Source organism: Stigmatopora argus, chromosome 1 (assembly GCF_051989625.1).
Source record: "Stigmatopora argus isolate UIUO_Sarg chromosome 1, RoL_Sarg_1.0, whole genome shotgun sequence".
NCBI lineage: Eukaryota > Metazoa > Chordata > Actinopteri > Syngnathiformes > Syngnathidae > Stigmatopora > Stigmatopora argus.
Window position 1 is genome coordinate 6,890,852 of NC_135387.1, and position 19,860 is coordinate 6,910,711.

The 19,860-nt window shown below is 40.4% G+C and overlaps 2 protein-coding genes across 3 annotated transcripts in view; both read left to right on the forward strand.

Moving 5' to 3' along the window:
• Positions 1 to 1,220, forward strand: part of pex10 (peroxisomal biogenesis factor 10) — a 5,969-nt gene extending 4,749 nt beyond the window's left edge. Inside the window, exons 5-6 of the mRNA XM_077595258.1 lie at positions 558 to 693; positions 790 to 1,220. Coding sequence (XP_077451384.1) covers positions 558 to 693; positions 790 to 858 — 205 coding nt within the window. The 3' untranslated portion in view covers positions 859 to 1,220. The remainder of the gene's footprint in view (positions 1 to 557; positions 694 to 789) is intronic.
• A 4,659-nt stretch (positions 1,221 to 5,879) lies between these two features.
• On the forward strand, positions 5,880 to 19,124 carry LOC144072006 (uncharacterized). Of its 2 annotated transcripts, XM_077597542.1 has the most exons (13): positions 5,880 to 6,086; positions 6,973 to 7,082; positions 7,438 to 7,513; positions 7,588 to 7,663; positions 8,813 to 8,991; positions 9,380 to 9,607; positions 9,746 to 9,827; positions 11,184 to 11,359; positions 11,719 to 11,850; positions 12,020 to 12,107; positions 12,184 to 12,253; positions 15,401 to 16,466; positions 17,383 to 19,124. In XM_077597542.1, exons 2-13 carry the CDS (start codon positions 6,982 to 6,984, stop codon positions 18,013 to 18,015), a joined length of 2,907 nt encoding a protein of 968 aa, XP_077453668.1. In that variant the 5' UTR covers positions 5,880 to 6,086; positions 6,973 to 6,981; the 3' UTR covers positions 18,016 to 19,124. The 2 variants fall into 2 exon arrangements, with proteins under 2 accessions (XP_077453668.1, XP_077453667.1); XM_077597541.1 differs by lacking the exons at positions 5,880 to 6,086; positions 6,973 to 7,082; positions 7,438 to 7,513; positions 7,588 to 7,663 and having other exon boundaries at positions 8,731 to 8,991; positions 17,383 to 17,653; positions 17,744 to 19,124.
• Positions 19,125 to 19,860: the final 736 nt, after the last annotated feature.

Genomic DNA, 19,860 nt, shown 5'->3' on the forward strand with positions numbered 1-19,860 from the left:
ATAATATGCTTTTGATTCATACAGTATCTCAGAAATACCATGAGTGGTGCTTTTTCTTAAGATTTTCCCTTCAAAGTAGCACATTTGTACTACCTATTAAAACCGTGAATATGAAGATGAAAATTGTGAATCAGGAGGCGGCTTATATGCAAGTAAATACGGTAACTCTACAACAATAGCCAGAGCAGGCATCCTCAACTGAAAATTCTTTTATTTTCTTATGTGGCCCAAAGCAGATACATCTTTATCTCAAGGTGAGTTTATCCTCATTAGGATAATCAAAACAGAAGATAAATGAATGAAAACAATAAACAGTGATCTGCTTTGTGCCCCAGAAGACAAAAGGGCTTCTTACTAATCAGCAGGCAAATTTAAGTAAAAAAAAAAAAAAAAACCTTACTCCACAATTTTTTAATTGTTCATTTTTAAATGGCCGTAGTAGTAGCATACTGTCTTAGTTGCAGTGTTTTTCCGCTGTGAGAAATCAACATTGTCAAGGTCTTTATTGTGGTTGACACCTAGATACTATACACAAGTTTGTTTGTGTTTTTTTCCAGTCCACAGCAAAGCCAAAATTCAAGCTCCAGGGCTGCTCGCTGCAGCCTCTGCCTGGAGGACCGCAGGCATCCGACTTCTACCCCCTGTGGACACCTCTTCTGCTGGGAGTGTATCACAGAGTGGTGCAACACCAAGGTAAGATTCAATGCGCAACTATCATTATGATCACTTAAGGGGCTATAGAAAATTCACATGTGAATTGTGTATTTATGTTTGCATGATTTCATACAGGCTGAGTGCCCCCTGTGTCGGGAGAAGTTCCAGCCTCACAGACTAGTGTACCTGAGGAACTACACTTAGAAGACAGATATTATGTTGGTGGGGCAAAATATATATATTTCAACATACTCCAAGCAGTCAACAAAAAACAAAAAGAAATGGATTTAAAGATGTGAAAAACATTTTACATCATGCAGTTGTCAAATCCAAACTATGGAAACTATAGAGATAATATCTTTAAAATGACCACTTTCCCTTTTATATGAAAAGATTTTTTCTAATTATATTTTGATTGCATCAGTCACTAATAATCAAATCTTTTTTGGGTGAAAAGTTAAAGTATTATTTTCATAAATTCCTTAGTACTTCCTATTTTGTCATTATTACACCAGTACCAGAAACTAATGCTAATCCAGAAACAAATAAAGAAATATACACAGGAATAGTTGGAATTGATATTTAATTGCAACTATAATTCAATAGTGGTGCATTGTAAAAATCTATTATTCTTTTAAACACATCATGCACCTCTGCTGAACATTGAAAACACCCAAAGGGGAAACAAAATACATTAAAGCACATCAACAAGTTACTTATTTGTCCAGTCTCTGGCCTGTAGTACCACTGTTTCTTCTCAAACAGATGTCATCTAAGGCTGTAGACCAGGGGTCCCCAAACTTTTTCCTGTGAGGGCCACATAATCTTTCCCTTCTCTGATGGGGGGCCGGTGTCAGTTTGTAACAGAAAAAGTGTGACTATCGTAGGGGAGCTTAAAATTTTTATTGTTTTCCAGAAAGCCACACATAACCAAATAACCCTTTCCAGGTTTTTCACAGAAAAAAAGTCAGGAAACAAATAATAACACTATTTATGAAATAAATAATAACTAAATAACTCTCTCTGGGTTCTTCATAGAAAAAAAGCCATGGAACATTAACTTTCTGTTGTGCCATGCACAATCTTAACAGATAAAAGTTCAGCTCAGTTGTCAGAGCAGAATCTCTCTCACGTCAACACTTTGCAGCACAGTGCTTGCTGGTGAATTAGGCAGTGGACTCGTAGCGGGGCGGTGAGACCCCTTTTTTCCAACTCCCGGTTCATGCGTCCCATTAGACCGCGAGTTTCGCCCACCATGCTAGGAGCACCGTCAGTCGTGATGCTAGCTAGCTTTGACCAGTCCAGGTCCAGCTTCTCCATGGTTTGGCACACTTTGTCAAAAATATCCTCTCCCGTTGTAGTCCCTTTGAGACTTTGGAGGGCTGCCAGCACTGTTCCCTCTAAGCTGCGCGCGTGCGCAATTGCGCACTACTCTCGTCTTCTCTGCGCAGCAGCAATCATATGGCGTGCAGTAAAAAAAAAAAAAAAAAAAAAAAAACATCGGATTTTTTTTTTATTTTTTTTTTAACCCTTTTCCCCAGTGGCAGTAGCTCTGTCCACTGTTATGTTTTTCGTGTTTTACAGCATGTTTTACATGAAAAATTAGAGGGAACATTGACATGCACCTGCTTGTGGCAGGTGTGATACTGGTGTGCCCATAGCGAGCAATGATGATGTCTTGACCGGATGATTCACCTAAAGACGTTTTGCCGACGGACGTTTGACAGACGGCCAGGTCGCCGAATGAACGTTCGTTCAAACAGCGTTTAATGATTAAATACAAATACTAGTATTTGTTAGTTTAATGATTAAATACAAATACTAGTATTTGTATTTAATCATTAAACGCTGTTTTCAGCTGGATTTGACCGAATTTGAGAGCATTTTGAGCCGTTTGGCGAATGGACGTATATGGACGTTTTTTTGCCTCCATCGCGACATTTTACCGAGGAATTCACTTCCCTGGGCTCGGTTCTAATGTCCAAAGAGCTCCAGTATTTGTATTTAATCATTAAACGCTGTTTTCGGCTGGATTTGACCGAATTTGAGAGCATTTTGAGCCGTTTGGCGAATGGACGTATATAGACATTTTTTTGCCTCCATCGCGATATCATCGTGACATTTTACCAAGGAATTCTCTTCCCTGGGCTCGGTTCTAATGTCCAAAGAGCTCCAGTATTTGTATTTAATCATTAAATGCTGTTTTAGGATGGATTTGACCCGATTGCTGTCATTTTACAGCTCAGTTCTGCTACATCTGCCCGCCCAAGAGTGCTTATTCCCGGACTGCCATGCCCCCCCAAGAGTGCTTATTCCTGGGCTGCCATTGATGGTAGACTAACATTGATTTTTACTATAACTTGGACAACACCGGCGGTGGGCCGGATTAAAAATCCTAACGGGCCGTATATGGCCCGCGGGCTGAGGTTGAATAACTTGTACACACACGATCCGGGGGCGGGGCGAGCGCGCGAATCCCGTTTCGGCGAAACCTCCGTTCGGCCGAATGAACGTTCGGCGGAACGTCCATTCGGCGACCTGCCCGTCTGTCAAACGTCCGTCGGCGAAACGTCTTTAGGTGAATCATCTGAGTACCGATGATGTCGCTCACACTGGTACTCAGTGCGCTCAGGGAGGTTGTCTTTCTGCTCAGACCAACGAAAAATTAGAGGGAACATTGGCTGCCAGATCCTCGCATATCTCAAAGTTTGCGCTAACTCCACGAATAAAAATGAGCAGTTGCGCTGTGTCTTGCACGTCCGCGCTTTCATCCAGTGCTAATGAAAAAAAGTCAAATTCTTTCGTCTTCTGCTGCAGCTGGGCATATACATTACTCCCGATTTCTTCAACGCGTCTGGTGATTGTACTCGCCGACAGACTTACGGCATTAAATGCATCTTTCTTCTCGGGACACACCTCCTCCGCGACAGCATCCATACATTTCTTAACAAACTCTCCGTCAGTGAAAGGCTTACCGCTGCTTGCTATCAGTTTAGCAACTCGAAAGCTGGCCCGAACGGATGCCTGGTTCAGCTGAGCTTGGCGTACAAATGTATTCGGCTGAGATAGTAGTTCACTTTTTCGCTTTGAGTTTGTCTGCTCGTATTTGGCCTTGCAAGCTATCGTACTTGTCTTTGTGACGGGATTCATAGTGTCGGCGAAGATTGTATTCTTTGAATACCGCCACCGTCTCTTGACAGATGAGACAAACAGCCTTTTCTTTGCATTGAACAAAAAAATAATCGTTTGTCCACTCCAGGTGAAATACCCTGCATTCTGAATCAATTTTTCTCTTACCTAACTTTTTCGCCATTATTCCGTTCTCTCTTTGACAGGGCGGGGCCTAGGATTTTTTTTGGGGGAGAAAAAAAAAATTTGGAATTTTTTTTTTTTCCAAATAGGAAATAAATCTGATAGCATCTCTGGTATTGTTCAGAGGGCTGGGCCAAATGTGCTGACGGGCCGTATCCGGCCCGCGGGCCGTAGTTTGGTGACCCCTGCTGTAGACCAACAATGCCATTAGGTTTGTCTCGAAAAAAATGTGTTGAAATATGTTCAAATTTAGTATTTATCTTTTAGGCAAAAAAAATGGTGAGGTCAGATTTCCCACCTCACTGCTAGATTAAAACACGCTACACTCTACAAAGGGGCAAGAAATGTCTGTTCATTTGGCTTATGCGGAGAATGGTGGCGATTGACCAGTGGCAATGTCCAAGGCTGCTGTAGCTAACCTCTCCTGCTTCTACTAACTTTGAAAGCCCTTTATTGCATAAGCTCATGATGTACTAAAGCTAAGGGAGTTGCAACATGAGCACAAAAATCATTTGCTTCGTGAGTCTGTCGTGTGTGAGACTGTGATGCGGTTGTTTTTGTTTATGTTTGTAAGAGGGAGCGCTTTACGCAACATCCTGTTTGTCATGAGAAACAATTCATTCATTCTCTGAAATGCTTATCCTCACAACCTTGTATCCCAGCTGACTTCGGGCACCAGGCGGGCGACACTCTTGGCCAGCCAATCGCAGGGCACAAGAAGACTGACTATTCAGACCCACACTCGTACCTAGGGGCAAATTAGAGTGTCTAATCAGCCTACCATGCATGTTTTGGAATGTGGGAGTACCCGGAGAAAACCCACGCTGAACATGCAAACTCCAGACAAGTGAAGCGACCTGGTAATTCCATCAGGAACTAACAGTGAATGTTATATTTTTAGCACTCGATAAATACGCACAATGACAAGTTGGATTTATTTAATAAGGGACAGCACAAATTAATGAACATATTCATGTTAATGAACATATCTCATTTTCTAAACCGCTTTATCCTCATTAGGGTTGCAGGGGGTGCTGGAGCCTATCCCAGCTGAATCCGGGCCAGAGGTGGGGAACATCCTGAATCGGTGGCCAGCCAATCGCAGGGCACAAGGAGACGGACAACCATGCACACTCACACCCATACCTAGGGGCAATGTAGAGTGTCCAATCAGCCTACCATGCATGTTTTTGGAATGAGGGAGGTAACCGGAGTACCTGGAGGAAACCCACGCAGGCCCGGGGAGAACAAGCAAACTCCACACAGTTGCACCAACCTGGATTTGAACCCAGGACCCCAGAGCTGTGAGGCGCTAACCACTCGTGCCGCCGCATACATACACACATGCACACACACAAGTAGCACAGTTTTAGACAGCGTTGTGATCGCAATTTTGTTGTCATTTCAGTTGTTCATTTTTATATTAGTATTTTGAAACTTCCATGCACTAATTGTTTTTTCCTAACCCTTTACAATGCACTCATTTAACTTGCTGCCATTGCTCTATAAGGTGTTAAAGGTCTTGCCTGTCAACAATAATAATAATTCTCAAATATATTCACTTGCTATACAAAGGGTTAAAGGTCTTAAGTGTCAACTTTTGAATAGCTGTCCAGTGTTGGGGTCACTGTTCTTGAAATAGTTAAATCAGTCTATGCAATATGGATACCTCTTTATTTAAACATTGTTAATAAATATACATAAATGAAGGCATCCCAGTGCAATGTTGCAAAATATTGAAATTCTCTTATTTTTTTAGTCAGCATCCGTTTACATTTGAGATCCTCTCAATATGACCTCAACCATGGATAGTCATGAGACGAAACATGGATCACGTGACCGAAAACTATCCGTCTGGTACGGGGAGGGGCTGATTTTCCTGATTATGCAATCTTCTAATCTAAGGTAAGGTTTTTTTCAGGCAGTTAATCAAAACTTTCATGCATTGAGTGTCACGTTAAGAGTGGCGTCAGAGCGACGTTTTCCGCTTCTGGGTGTTTTGTTTGGCGTAATCACGTGATGGCGGCGTTGTGTGCGGCGCCGTAGCAGTGGCGGTGGGACGACAGACTGACAGCCTTCCTTGGAGACTTCCACATCACGCTTGTCCCACGGTTCTTTCAGTAGGTTAACATTTGATTGGTAAAGTAAATTGTTTCTGTTTGATTTATATTTTATTTTTTCCCTAACCGGAAGCCCGTCAGATTAAGCGCAATTGTATATCAAACTGTGTACGGCAGTTCTCAACCTGGTGGTTATTATCGTTCACAAAGTAGTAATTCTGAAAATACAATCTAGCCAATGCAGATAGATGTCAGGGTCATAATAATTTTCAACAGTTTCATTATTTCGACATTTAGTAGATTGTGGTTATTCATTTTACGCAATTGAACATTTCACTTTTAATGTGTGTTGTTTTGTAAATATAAGACCACATTCAGTATTCAGTATTAAAAAATATCCTCAGATCACAAGACTACTTACCTTTGTACCCTTTGTACTATTACAAGCGCTTTGAGTGTTCCGAAATGTATAAGGCGAAATACAAGTGTAAATAATAATAATAATTTACCATTAGTAATTCACCGTACCCCTATAAACATTTGTACAATTTTGAAGTATTTTTTAAAAATACCAAATATGTCAGAAGTACCTGCTAAAATTGCGGAAAATACTGTCACGTGCAGTAAAAACACAACTAGTAAACCTTGTTTTTTTTTTCAAGTATAATGCGCGAAATCAGATTTGGGAGACTATAGTGACGCCTCGTGGTGGGTATGAATCAATTACTATTTGTGTCGGTTTAACCAGTTTTAAAGCAATTTGTTAACCAATTGCTTTAAAATAGGACCTCGTTGTTTTTCTGGTCAACAAAAACATGCAAATTATAATCTAATCTAGCTGTAGGCTGTACTCATTTGTTGCTCAGATGATATCTGCAGAATTTTACAAAGTTTTTGTGTAGTCAGTCTTTCATGTCGCTTTCTTTTTTTGCCATTTTATTTTTAGGAAGTCACAATGCCTAAGGGGAAACTGGAAGAGTATCGAGAGAAAATTCACAAAGAGCTGAACAACGTTGTGGAATTTTGGCTGAAATACTCCCATGACACCGTTTATGGGTACTGCCATGCCCACTTCCTTCTGGAAATAATTCAGTTATACTGACTCAAATTTGCTGATTGGACACTCTAAATTTCCCCTAGGTATGAGTATGAGCATGAATGGTTGTTTGTCTCCTTGTGCCCAGCGATTGGCTGGCCACCAATTCAGGGTGTCTCCCGCCTCTGGCCCTAAGTCAGCTGGGATAGGCTCCAGCACCCCCCGCGACCCTAGTGAGGATAAAGTGGTTCAGAAAATGAGATGAGCGATAACTAAAAATTCAATTAAAAAATCATTGACTAGTAGATAACAAGATGAAACCTAACAACATTTGGATCTTTGGACCTGTTGATTACATTCTGCTTCCCATTTCAGCGGCTTCTTCAATTGTATTGGGAAGAGTGGGAAGGTTTACGATGAGCTGAAGTATGTCTGGTTGCAGGGTAGACAGGTAAGCCTCACAAGTTTTAATCCGGTTGTCCGCATTTTACGAGTGCAATTTTGGAGAATTGTGCCCTTTCCCAGGTTTGGATGTACTGTCGCTTATACAGGACAATGGATAGATTCCACAGACCTGATATTCTTGAAGCAGCCAAAACTGGTATGTGCACGGAAATTTTCATTGGCCACATATGTATTTATTCGTAGTTGATGAATTCACTGACAGTCACGATCATCACTGATTGGTCATGATGTCACTTAGTGGTTCTAGTTAGTGGCACCAAAACACAATTTGGAAAAAAGTTTATTGTTAAGATGTTTCACTACTCTAAGTGTATGACAATCGCTCTTGGCAAATCGCATGATAGCATTGCAGAAAAGGCATGTTTTTACGTTACTTGTTTTGCAACATGCCTCATCACGCTGCAGGCGTACTATCTGCAGATCCTCTGCAAGCGAATGGAAACAAGCACATTATCGACAGGACGTGGCTCCACAAGCCTTCTTTAAAATGAGACTCCCATGGACAGAAACGTCCATTGGATTGATCACTTTCAAAGCAGACAATACAAATCCTAGTAGTCCCATTGCAATCAGTGGCCTTAAATCTCCAAACAAAGAAGGTCAGATCTTAGTATGTCAGCAAAACATGGGTAAAAAGGTCCATTTTAACTGTTGACAAAAGAGATTGCACAACATATCCTTTTCAGCCAAAAAGTTGCAACTCAACAAAATCATATTTGGTGCTGCACTAAGTACAAAATGTTAAGTATCCATGAGTCAGCTTTTTACAACATACCTAGTGTACAGTTAATACTGTAAGTCTACATGTTTAGCAAGTGTTTATCATATTCAATTAGAAATTGAACATCATTTTCCAGGGTTGTTTCTCAATGCAGGTAATATGGTATTATGGTTTTGTGAGATATTTTGAGGATTCTGCCAAACAGAATTGTTATATAAAAAAGATAAAATATTAAATACTAGGTATAATACATTACTTTGTTTACTATGGAACAAATTGTATCTCCGATTCTATCAAAGGCATTGTAGCATATCATTTTTTTCTGTTATAACACAGGGGTTCCGTGCACAATTTGTTGTCTAGATTGCTTTGAAATGGATTGATATGATAGGAAATATTTTCTTGAGCAGAAATATAAATATACAAAGGGAAGTTGTTGGTGAATATATAATAATAATAATCGGACATAGGCCCTGGCCATCCAGACGCCATGACTCCCCATGTGCCTGCTGCTGTCCATTTAACATGGTTTAAAATTAAGTCTCAAATTCTCCTACATTTCAGGAGGAACTTTCCTCAGGAAGTTTGCTCGTGTTTCCAGTGCCAGTGGTCAGATGAAATGTGCCTTCTGTTTAACACGAGATGGTAAAGCAGTAAAAATACAGAGGACCATATTCAGTGAATGTTTCTACATCATGGCCTTAGATGAGCTGAGCAGAGTTACTGGTGACAAGGAAATGCAGGTACAATGTTGGATGGATGGATATGTATAGGAGGGGTGAGCAAATTGTCCAAAAAAGGATCATATCATGATTTTAGATAAAGTGAAATCAGGAGTGTATCATGATTATTTTTTTAGATGCATTTTTAAGACTAATTGGCACGCAACCATTTTAAACCCAATAAGCTTTCTGGGATTTTCATTCAAATGGTGCAATCTTTAGCAAAATATGCATTGAACATCAACGTAAAAAGCAATGAATAAAATTGCATCACACTTCTGTAACAAAAAAATCGAACACACCTATTTAAAGTTAGAGCGAGATGCACTCACAGATTTTCTTTTGAACTTTCAATATATTTTTTTCTCATATTAAGAGATATTTGACTTCTACTACTACTTGTTCCCAGCAAGAGGCTGAAAAGATGATGGCGCAGCTCATCTTCTGGGTTCAGGTTGATTCAACAGGTCTAGGCCGACCAATGCTACCTGGTGCCACGCCTACCAACAGCATGGCTGTTCCAATGATGCTTATGTGCCTAGTGCAGCAACTCACTGAAGGTCGTAGTGAGGAGGCAGTCCTTAAGTATAAAAAGTTAAGCAGCTGGTGTGTGCAGCAGATTCTCCAACATGTTCAGGTTTGCACGGAATTTACTGTATTGAACTAGGTGCAGCACTGCAATCATTTTGGCATTCTCATAGAAAAGTCTGACTGTGTGTCTTTTTCCAATCAGGAATAAAAAAAATCAAAAAACATACTTCATCTATTTTTACAGAGAGATGGCACAGCTATCTTGGAAAATGTGTCCTTGGAGGGGACAGAGCTCCCAGGTTGTCAAGGTCGACTACAGAATCCTGGTAAAAGATCTGCTGTTTACCAAACAATCATACTAGTAATAGCCAGAGGTGGATGGTAACGCGCTACGTTTAATCCGTTACATTTCAAAAATATATACTTCTACGTGTAGTAGATACAGTAATACCTTGATATACGAGTGCCCCAACATACAAGCAATTTGAGATACGAGTAAATTCAGAGCAAATATTTGCCTTGAGATACGAGCATACAAGACAGCCAGGTGGCCGAGAAGCGAGAGGCTGCTTATGATCTTTCTCGCCGCATCGCCCACGTGTAAAGATATCTACGAACACTGGGCGGAGCGTTGCATTTTTTTTCCGTGTTTTTTTTTTGCGTTAGTCAATACAGAATTAAGGGAAAAACAATAGGTCCAAAGCAAGCAGGTGCAATGAAGGGTAGTGCGAAGAAAAGGCGTATGATGACAATCGATATTAAGCACGAAATAATCGAAAAACATAAGCGGTATATGCGTTACGAAGCTGGCCCGCCAATACTAGAGGAGTTTTTCAACAATATGCACCATCCTGAAGCAGAAGTAGGCTATTAAGGATATCAAGCCTTCCAAAGACTAACCATAATTTCCAAGCTCCGCAGTGACATTCATAATGAGATGGGTAGCCTTCTTTTAAGATGGATAAAAAACAAACTGTTACAGGGAGATAGCGTGACCGAGTCGATAATATGAGAAAAAGCCAGCAGAATTTACATTAATTTAAAAGCAAAGCGAGCATCTCAAAAAGGCAAGCCTTCAACACCACCAGAACCCTTCATTTAAGTTAAATTTATGTTTACGTATGTTATGGTACGAGCGCGTTACCGTCCAACAAGTCTCTCTTTCTCTCTCTCCCTCTCTAACAGTATAGCAATAACATGTGTGTATGTTTGTGCGTGTGTATGTGTACGGTGTACCACACCCCGCGACCCTTGTGAGGATAACTTTTTGGAAGAGTCTGTGGAGTCCCTCCGAAGCTCCTTTAGCAATAGACTGCGGCACCCTCATTGCAGGAAGGAGCGCTTCCGCAGATCCTTCCTCCCATCAGCTGTCAGGCTCTTTAACAAAAAAATGGCTGTGTGTTAAGACCTACCGTATGCATGCATGTACATTTATGTGTATGTATGTATGTATATATGTGCTAAGCAACACGCTTATTTAATTATATATTTATTCATGTATTTATTTCTTGACCTACTTATTACCTATCTATTTATGTCTAAAATGCCTTTCCTATTCCTGCATCCTCACCCTCTTGCCACTGGAACAACGAAATTTCCCGAATACGGGATGAATAAAGTTATCCAATCCAATAAGAGGTTCAAAAAATGAATGAATGATTTTTTTTCTTATATGTCCTCAGGTCATGCCTTGGAAGCAGGCTGGTTCCTGCTTGAATATGCTTCTCAGTGGGAAGACAAGGAGCTGCAGGACCTGGCCATCAATAAATTTGTAGAGTTGCCTTTTCAAATTGGCTGGGATAAGGAGCATGGAGGACTTTTCTACTTCCTGGATGTGGATGGACATCCTCCCACTCAGGTTATTCACGGTTCACTACCTGGGATTTTTACTTACATTTTAATATTTGACCTGAAATAGAATTTGTCACATCATTTGAATACTGAAAGGAAATGCCCACTATATCTAACATGGCGACGCTTTGAATTTGGCTGCTTAGGCGGGAATTTGCACCTGCTTAATGTGCTTCTGGTTTCATTTCAATTACCCTCCAAACTATCCTGTGACTCAAATTTGGAATTTATGCGACGATTAATTTATATTGCTCAGAAAAAGGATTGTATTGACAGAGGTGTGTCTCCACACACTGCAAAGTGTTACAGCTGTCCTGGATTTGTTTGGCGTCTGGTATTAAATCATCTCTGTGTTTGTTTGATCAGTTGGAGTGGAATATGAAACTGTGGTGGCCTCACTGTGAGGCTCTCATCGCCTTCCTCATGGCGTACAGTCAAACGAAAAGGACTGGACTGTTAGAGAGATTCTCTCAAGTTTATGACTACACTTTCAGCCATGTGAGTATCACCAAAAGTAAAACATTTCAAATCCACACAGATCACCTTTTTTCCCATGGGGTATTTATTAATCATGTTATTTACTGTATAGTTGGGTGTGCTTTGTGTCCTAGTGTTTAAACATTTATTTCTTTACATTTGTTTAATTGGCCTGGATTGATGTCTGTAGTTTTCTGATGACAAACATGGTGAATGGTTTGGCTATCTGTCGCAAGATGGAAAAGTAGCACTGGATTTCAAAGGAGGCCCTTATAAAGGTAAGCATTTAAATGCATTTTTCCCAATAAAATAATTACCACTGGTTCTGGATAATTGCATCTGTTTCTCCTCTAGGGTTCTTTCATCTGCCACGCTGCCTGTATATGTGCGAGCGTATTTTGGATGATTTGATAAATAATGTCCCGTAAGTATTCTCTCCACTGCGTTTTAGATTGGGAGGGAAACATGTTACGTCTGTTATAAATGAAAATATGAATGTATTTTTCAGCATTTTAGCATTTACTTATTAATCACTCCACTTTTTGGGTGCAGATTATGAAATAAAACGTTCCTCTTATTATTCTGTCCATCCTTTTTTATGCACCTTTTATATTAATCGAAGATTTAATAAACTGATACCACAACATTTGAGATACATTCTGGATTCGTTATTTTAGGAATACAAAAAGTGAATGTATGTTGCATGAAAGACTAAAACGTAACTGTTTTTGGTAATATAAAAACAAAAATCCAGAGGACGTCTCTGTTGTGGGAAATACAGTTTTTAAAAAAAAAGTTTTAAAATGCCTTAACTCATCCCTTTTTCAAATCTATTAAATTAGTGACTGCCAATCAGGCATGAGGCGGGGGACACCCTGAATTGGTGGCCAGCCAATCGCAGGGCACAGAGACAAACAATGATTTACGCTCACTCATACCTAGGGGCAATTTAGAGTGTCCAATCAGCCTACCATGCATGTCTTTGGAATGTAGGGGGAAACCGGAGTACCCGGAGAAAACCTACGCAGGCCCGGAGAGAACATGCAAACTTCACACAGGTGGAGAGACGCTCTCAATGGTCACAAGAAAGGTCAGGAATCAGCCCTGAACTACATAAGTGGACTTGGCCAATTAAAGGTTAAAAATAAGCAGGAAGTCTCTATCTTAAACTAGGAAAAAGGAGGTGTATATGATACTGTGAGTGGATGGATAACAGGGAGAAAATAATAGCTTCGAGCAGGCGAATTTGTTCTCAAGGGCCCGGTTCGATTTTTAAAGAGCGTGTGTATGCGTCTCATTTCTAAGAAACTTTCGATTTCCATGTCACAAGGTGGCGCTAAAGGCTTTATGACTCCTGAACCTCCAATACGACTAAAAGAAGAAAACAACCACGAAATCAAATATACTAAACTGTCGTAATAGACAATATTTTGTTTCATTTTAGTAGCGAACATGAAGATTTGAAGTCAAAAGAGGAGTTTCCTAATTTTGCTTGCCTGCTATTCTTAGCTTTTTCATGGATTTAGCATGAAGCTCTCGAGCATCTCTCTACACTTTCAAGCTTATTTTTGAAAGTCATGTATTCAACATCTTTGGAAGACAATGCTACTCAAAGGTAAAATCGCCACAACGAATTATCAGGCATACTCCATAAAACGAATTGGATGTTCATGGGAGACACCCACGCGAAATGGACAGCAATGTTATTAGCATTATAGCATCTTTTCATTTTTTGTATTGACAGACTAAACATATATTTTATATTCAAAAGACTGTTTTTTTTTTAATTCCACCTCATGGTCTATAAGCGGCAAGGTTTGAATTTACGCGACATATTTTGGAAAACTAGTGATTAAACCTTATTCACTCTCGTAGACAAAGGTATTAACGTATTTATGACACACAATGATAGGCAAATTGGTAATTTGTTAAAATCCAGCCATTATTATTAATCATGCTTCATGACTAATCGTTATATTAGGTACATTATGCCAAGTAATGGGTTTATTATGTCATCTCATCTCATTTTCAGAACCGTCATTAGGGTCGCGGGGGGTGCTGGAGCCTATCCCAGCTGACTCCGGGCCTAAGGCGGGGGCAATAGCAGGGCACAAGGAGACGGACAACCATGCACACTCACAACCATACCTAGGGGCAATTTAGAGTGTCCAATCAGCCTACAATGCATGTTTTTGGAATGTGGGAGGAAACCGGAGTACCCAGAGGAAACCCACTCAGGGCTGGATTTGAACCGGACCCTAGAGCTGTGAGGCCGACGCGCTAACCACTCGATCCACCGGGCTGTCCCTTGGTGTATTATAACAATCATGATTGGATTGGATTGGATTGGATAACTTTATTCATCCCGTATTCGGGAAATTTCGTTGTTCCAGTGGCAAGAGGGTGAGGATGCAGGAATAGGAAAGGCATTTTAGACATAAATAGATAGGTAATAAGTAGGTCAAGAAATAAATACATGAATAAATATATAATTAAATAAGCGTGTTGCTTAGCACATATATACATACATACATACACATAAATGTACATGCATACGGTAGGTCTTAACACACAGCCATTTTTTGTTAAAGAGCCTGACAGCTGATGGGAGGAAGGATCTGCGGAAGCGCTCCTTCCTGCAATGAGGTTGCCGCAGTCTATTGCTAAAGGAGCTTCGGAGGGACTCCACAGACTCATGCAGGGGGTGGGAGGTGCTGTCCATGATGGACATCATCCTGGTCAGCATCCTCCGCTCTCCCACTTCCTCCACAGAGTCCAGAGGACAGCCCAGAACAGAGCTGGCCCTCCTGACCAGCTTATTCAGCCTGTTCCTGTCCCTCTCCGTGCTCCCGCATCCCCAACAAAGCACTGCCTAAAACACTGTAGATGCCACCACAGTGTCGTAGAAAGTCCTCAGCAGTGTCCTGCACACTCCAAAGGACCGTAGACTCCTCAGTAGGTAGAGGCGGCTCTGGCCCCTTTTGTACAGGGCATCTGTGTTTGTGGACCAGTCTAGTTTGTTGTTGAGGTGAACACCCAGGTACTTAAAATTCTCCACGATTTCAATGTCTGTACCCTGGATGTTCACCTGAGTGGTCTGTTGAGGATTCCTCCGAAATGGTACAGAAAGAAGCATCTAGCACACAATGCTAGGACAGGTGGATAAATTGAGTCGGCGATTATATTGAATAACTTTATTCATCCCGTATTTGGGAAATTTCATTGTGACGGTAGCAAGAGGGTGATTAAACAGAACAACAAAGCAAAAGCAAAAAGTACAAAGCAAATCAAAGTAAATGGAATCATTAAGAATCACCAAATCAAATCATTAAGACAGAAAAGCAGCAAATACACAAAACGAGCAAGAGTGGACAGAGCTACCGCCGCCGGCTGCCACTTGAACGGCGCCATCTTGGTTGCGATAGCTAAACGGATACAGACTCAAAGAGACGTTGTAAAGTTGGACAAAAAAATGAAAACATTACTTAAATAAGATCTCCCTTTGAAGAATGTTGTTTGACTCGTTTCACCTTTTCTAATTGCTGCACTGTTTCTATGTTCATTTTGTTAGTCATAAAGAGATCGGGGTATTTTACGAGGCCCTGCCTGCCATTGGAGCTGATGGGACCAACATCATGAGGTTGATTCCTGTCCAGATCGTCAACGGAAAACGTGTCCAAAGTGTCATTTCAGCTACTATTCCTTCTAGAGTGCAGAAAACTTTCAGGCCAATAGCACCACGACCAAGTGGCAATCAGGTTAATGTCTTGCCTTGTCAACTTGATGTAGCATGTCCCTCATTAAACAAATATCCACCTAAAACTGCAGAAGCACAAGAATTGCTCAAAACGCCCCAATCCCGGGTGAGAACAGTTCCTTCACCACAGGTTCCTTCAGGTGCTAAGAGTCAAAACTTACTATCATTGCCTGACTCGCCTTCAAGTTCAAACTCTGTTTGTCAAAGCAATGGCTCTTTGGATAGGTCAAAACTTGAAACCCTGGGATCACCCACCTCACACTTGAAATTAATTCCAAAGGTTTCCCAGAGGGCCAACAGCCCAATGAAGTGGGTGATTGAAGAAGTGAACTCTACTGAGGCCACTGGTGACATTCCACATTATGTTCTTTCCAAGAGCTCGGCTACAAATGAAGCACATCATCCGCAAGCATTAGTCATGTGCAATGACAAGGTGTTTTTTGCAACCCAAAAGAATTCCCCTTTAATGCCATTGCAAAGCAAAGATACAAGTTGCCAGCTAAAAAACTCAACATCCCACTTGCAAAACAAAACAATTAGTAGACACCGCCAACCAAATGAAGTGATCGACCTTTGCAGTGACAATTATCCAGATGAACAGTGCAAAATCATATCACGTGGCATGCCAACAGTCTCCTCTGTGGATGAAGATAATGTAATTTTTGTATCATATATTCCACCCAAACCTGAATGTGTTCCAACGCAACATTTGGCCGAAAAAATACCGGAGAATGTAAGCTATCAGACAAGGACGGTGGTACATGTGACTGAACAGACAGCAACCCAAAATGTGTCCAAAACTGTCCATGATCCCCTGCCTTGTGAAAATAAGGATGGAAGCTCCGTTGATAAAAGACAGACACTAGACCAGAGCGTGACGGTGAGTATTGTCACAGAAACAGAGATGCATGTCAAAATGAGGCGGGTAAAAAAACTTTTTACATTTTTCTACACCTGAAAAAGACCCCAATTCCTTAAATTGTAATCTTAACCTTTAGTGTTTATGTCGTTTTTATCTCTCTTTCTCGCTGTTAAAATGATTTTCCTCGCCACCGATCGGCTTTCAAGTTGGAACTTGCGTCTTCTCCATGCCTCAGAACCGAGTGTATCCCAGTTAGTTTTTTAAAATTCTCGAACCGGCCATGACTCGCTTTGAAGGGTTCTTTTTCAGATGCTTGCTTTGCTTTCAAGTCTGTAGATTATGCTGGCTTTTTCGCTAATTATCGGCTCAGGCGTGCTATCTCCAGTAAAAAATGCAACTTGTACGGCCTGGTGCTCATAGATATCTTTACGCGAGGGAGATGCAGCGAGAAAGACAGAGTGATGCTGTTCTCATAAGTAAATTTCTCGTATCTCAAGGCAAAAGCTTGCTCGGAATTTTCCTCATATCTCAAATTTCTCGTATTTTCGTACACTTGTATGCCAAGTTATTACTGTATTTAAAAGAAAATCATCTAAATGACTTGACAGCACATAACGCAAGTTAACTAGGTCAGGGGTGGCCAAGTCCGGTCATCGAGAGCGCCTATCCAGCCTCTTTTCTATATCTCCCTCCTCTACCACACCTGAATCAAATGATCAACTCATCAGCAAGCTGTCCAGAAGCTTCATACCGATCCCAATTATTTGATTTAGGTGTGTTGGTGGAGGGAGACATGGATAACAGACTAGATATGGGGCTCTCGAGGACCGGACTTGGCCACCCCTGAACTAGCTGATAAAAGAGACTCGCATCTTTTATATTAATTGTTTCTGATGGAATACGGAGCTAAAATGAGCATTTCTATTTTTTGCAGAGTTCCTTCTCAATTTGCAAATCGTCTGATCACCGCCTAAGGCAAATGTTTGGGATTACATCTGATGTGAGAATCTGCTTGCAGAGAGTTAATTCAAGATCATCCTTATATGGACTCAAAGATCCTGCACAAGAGTTTTCCACAGGGGGCATTCAGCAAAACAAAAAACAAAATCCTGCCCACTGTAGTAGTCCCATTAAAGCCACAAGAGTGAAACTTTCTGATGAACAGAATTTGTCAGAAACATTTCTTACCTCCAGTCCACATGCAGGTAACAACTTAGTCAATTGTTATCTTTTGAACAAGAACGAAAAATGCCACTCCTGCAAAACCCCACCTGAGACAATATGCTGTATTCCAGACACAGAGATAACGTTTAACTACGTGGAGCCAATCGAAGATGATATCTCTTACACGATTGAAAATAACAGTCCCTACTCGCCTGCCCAGACCCAGAATGTTGTTCGTCCAAATACTAGCAGAATGGGCAGGACGAGGAAGCGCACAAAGTGTCGATGTTGCATCCCTGGGAAGACCATGAAGTCAAGTGCCAGGTTAGAAGACTCAGACAAGTCGACATGGATAAACAAACATACGAGTAAAAGAGGTGCACGTAAGCAAAAAGGCAAATGAGTAAATGTGTGACTTTAACAAAACTAACTTGTTTGCATCAACTCACAATGAAGAAGCTAATGTTATATTTGTATGATATTCAAGTCTATAGTTTACTCTATAGTTTAAATTTAGAGTGGGTCTAAAAATGCTTCAGAATGTCTTGTTATTGGAGAGGAAATACTGCACGAACCTTCATTCGAACAGTGGGGGGCACTGGCACGATCAGTCTTACAGTTGTGGTCAAAAGTTTATTTAGTTATTTCTACAACTCTGATTTTTCTCTGAGAGACTGATTGGAACATATACTTCTTTGTCACAAAAATCATTCATAAAGTTTGGTTCTTTTATGACTTTATTATGGGTGAACAGAAAAAAGTGAGCTAAAATTTCAAGTAGGTGGGGTTTTAAGAAAGAGTGGAAGCCTAAGAATTTGAAGGCCACACTGGGGATTGCTTCAGACAAAGCAAATTCCAGGCATAGATACAAATGCAGTACTAAAATAGTCCACATGGTGGTGAAAGTACTGCACAGAGAAGGGAATTTGGAGTAAAAAGTGCAAAGTTCAAACTTTTCCTTTTCGTCCGTGTAGTCTGGAAGGTGTCGACGCAATCTACAAGCCTTAGATAGGGGTTGATAGTTAGAAGGAAAGAGTGGTTGCAGCTAAATGTTTGTGCTTTAAAACATAAACAATGACAATGTACTGTTTAAATGATCAGTCAGTACTTACTGTTTTGTTTTGAAAGTGCTTGTACTGTTTTGTTTTGAAAGTGCTTGTGTGACGTACTTGCTTTTCTAACAATTCGGGACAGGTCCCTCGAAATATCTCTGATGGTCTCTGAGATGTTAATTGTGGCACAGTTCATACAGACAGAAAGATTTTATTCAGTCCTGTGAAGCTACTCTGAACTATCATTTTGGTCTTGATGTGTTTATGTAGATGATAGGATCCTTTGTACTTACTTGAAAGTCATGCATTTTCAGTATATTTGTACTACAATAAGTTATCTAAATATTTATAATGATAAGTATGATGGGAAGTGACAGGATCTCTTCAGGAAAATTGCAAAAAAAAGCCTTTTGGCAGCCCATCATGTTTGTAAAATAAATAAATGATACATTTTTCACAATTATGTTTTTTGTAATCCATTTATTAACAGCACACAAATGTAGTTTTACAAAAACACACAATCTTGAAATGAAGTTTTTGCAAACAAACAAAAATACAATACAAATTGGTGCAATGGGAAAGAGCTATTCTTAGCTGATCATAAGTTTTTGTAACATTGGGCTTCCAAATGTATCACCAGATGCAGTTAAAATATGTACTCATGCTTTGTTTTATTGCATTTCTTTGTAGCCTGGTACATGGGCAAGAAAAGCCTTAGCACCCACAAGGCTTTTAACATATTGGGTGAAGTCCTGTGTGAGGACAAACTTGTATTACAACAAAGGAATGTCTTAAATGGCAGGCGAACAAGGACCTGAGTTCAGATCAACAGTTCAATTGGATATTATTCATCGTATTGGCTTCCAATCCATAGGAACGGGATCTCCCTTTATCGAAAAAAAAATGGATATTGTACTCCCAAAATCTTTTTTGTTGGCCACTGTTGATATTTCATTCATTCATTAGTTGAGTAAAATACTAGCGGTGCTTAATTTTGCAGAGGCTCTTATCCTGTCAAAAATGCAATATACCCTGCATGAGGGTTTAACAGCTTTTAAGTTTCAAAAATTGTGGAAACATTTAATATTGCAATAGGCCAAAAAGAATTGTTTAATGTAGTCTGTGAATGTTAATCACCGCCAATAATTGAGGCAAGCAGAAATGAGAAAGGCACACTGGCTCTTTTTTTTCTAGTT

Coding starts and splice junctions, on each gene's coding strand:
- LOC144072006 (XM_077597542.1), top strand. CDS start 6,982: ATGCCTAAGGGGAAACTGGAAGAGTATCGAGAGAAAATTCACAAAGAG. Junction 11,360..11,718: donor ATGGACATCCTCCCACTCAG/GTTATTCACGGT, acceptor TTGTTTGATCAG/TTGGAGTGGAATATGAAACT. Junction 12,108..12,183: donor CAAAGGAGGCCCTTATAAAG/GTAAGCATTTAA, acceptor TTTCTCCTCTAG/GGTTCTTTCATCTGCCACGC.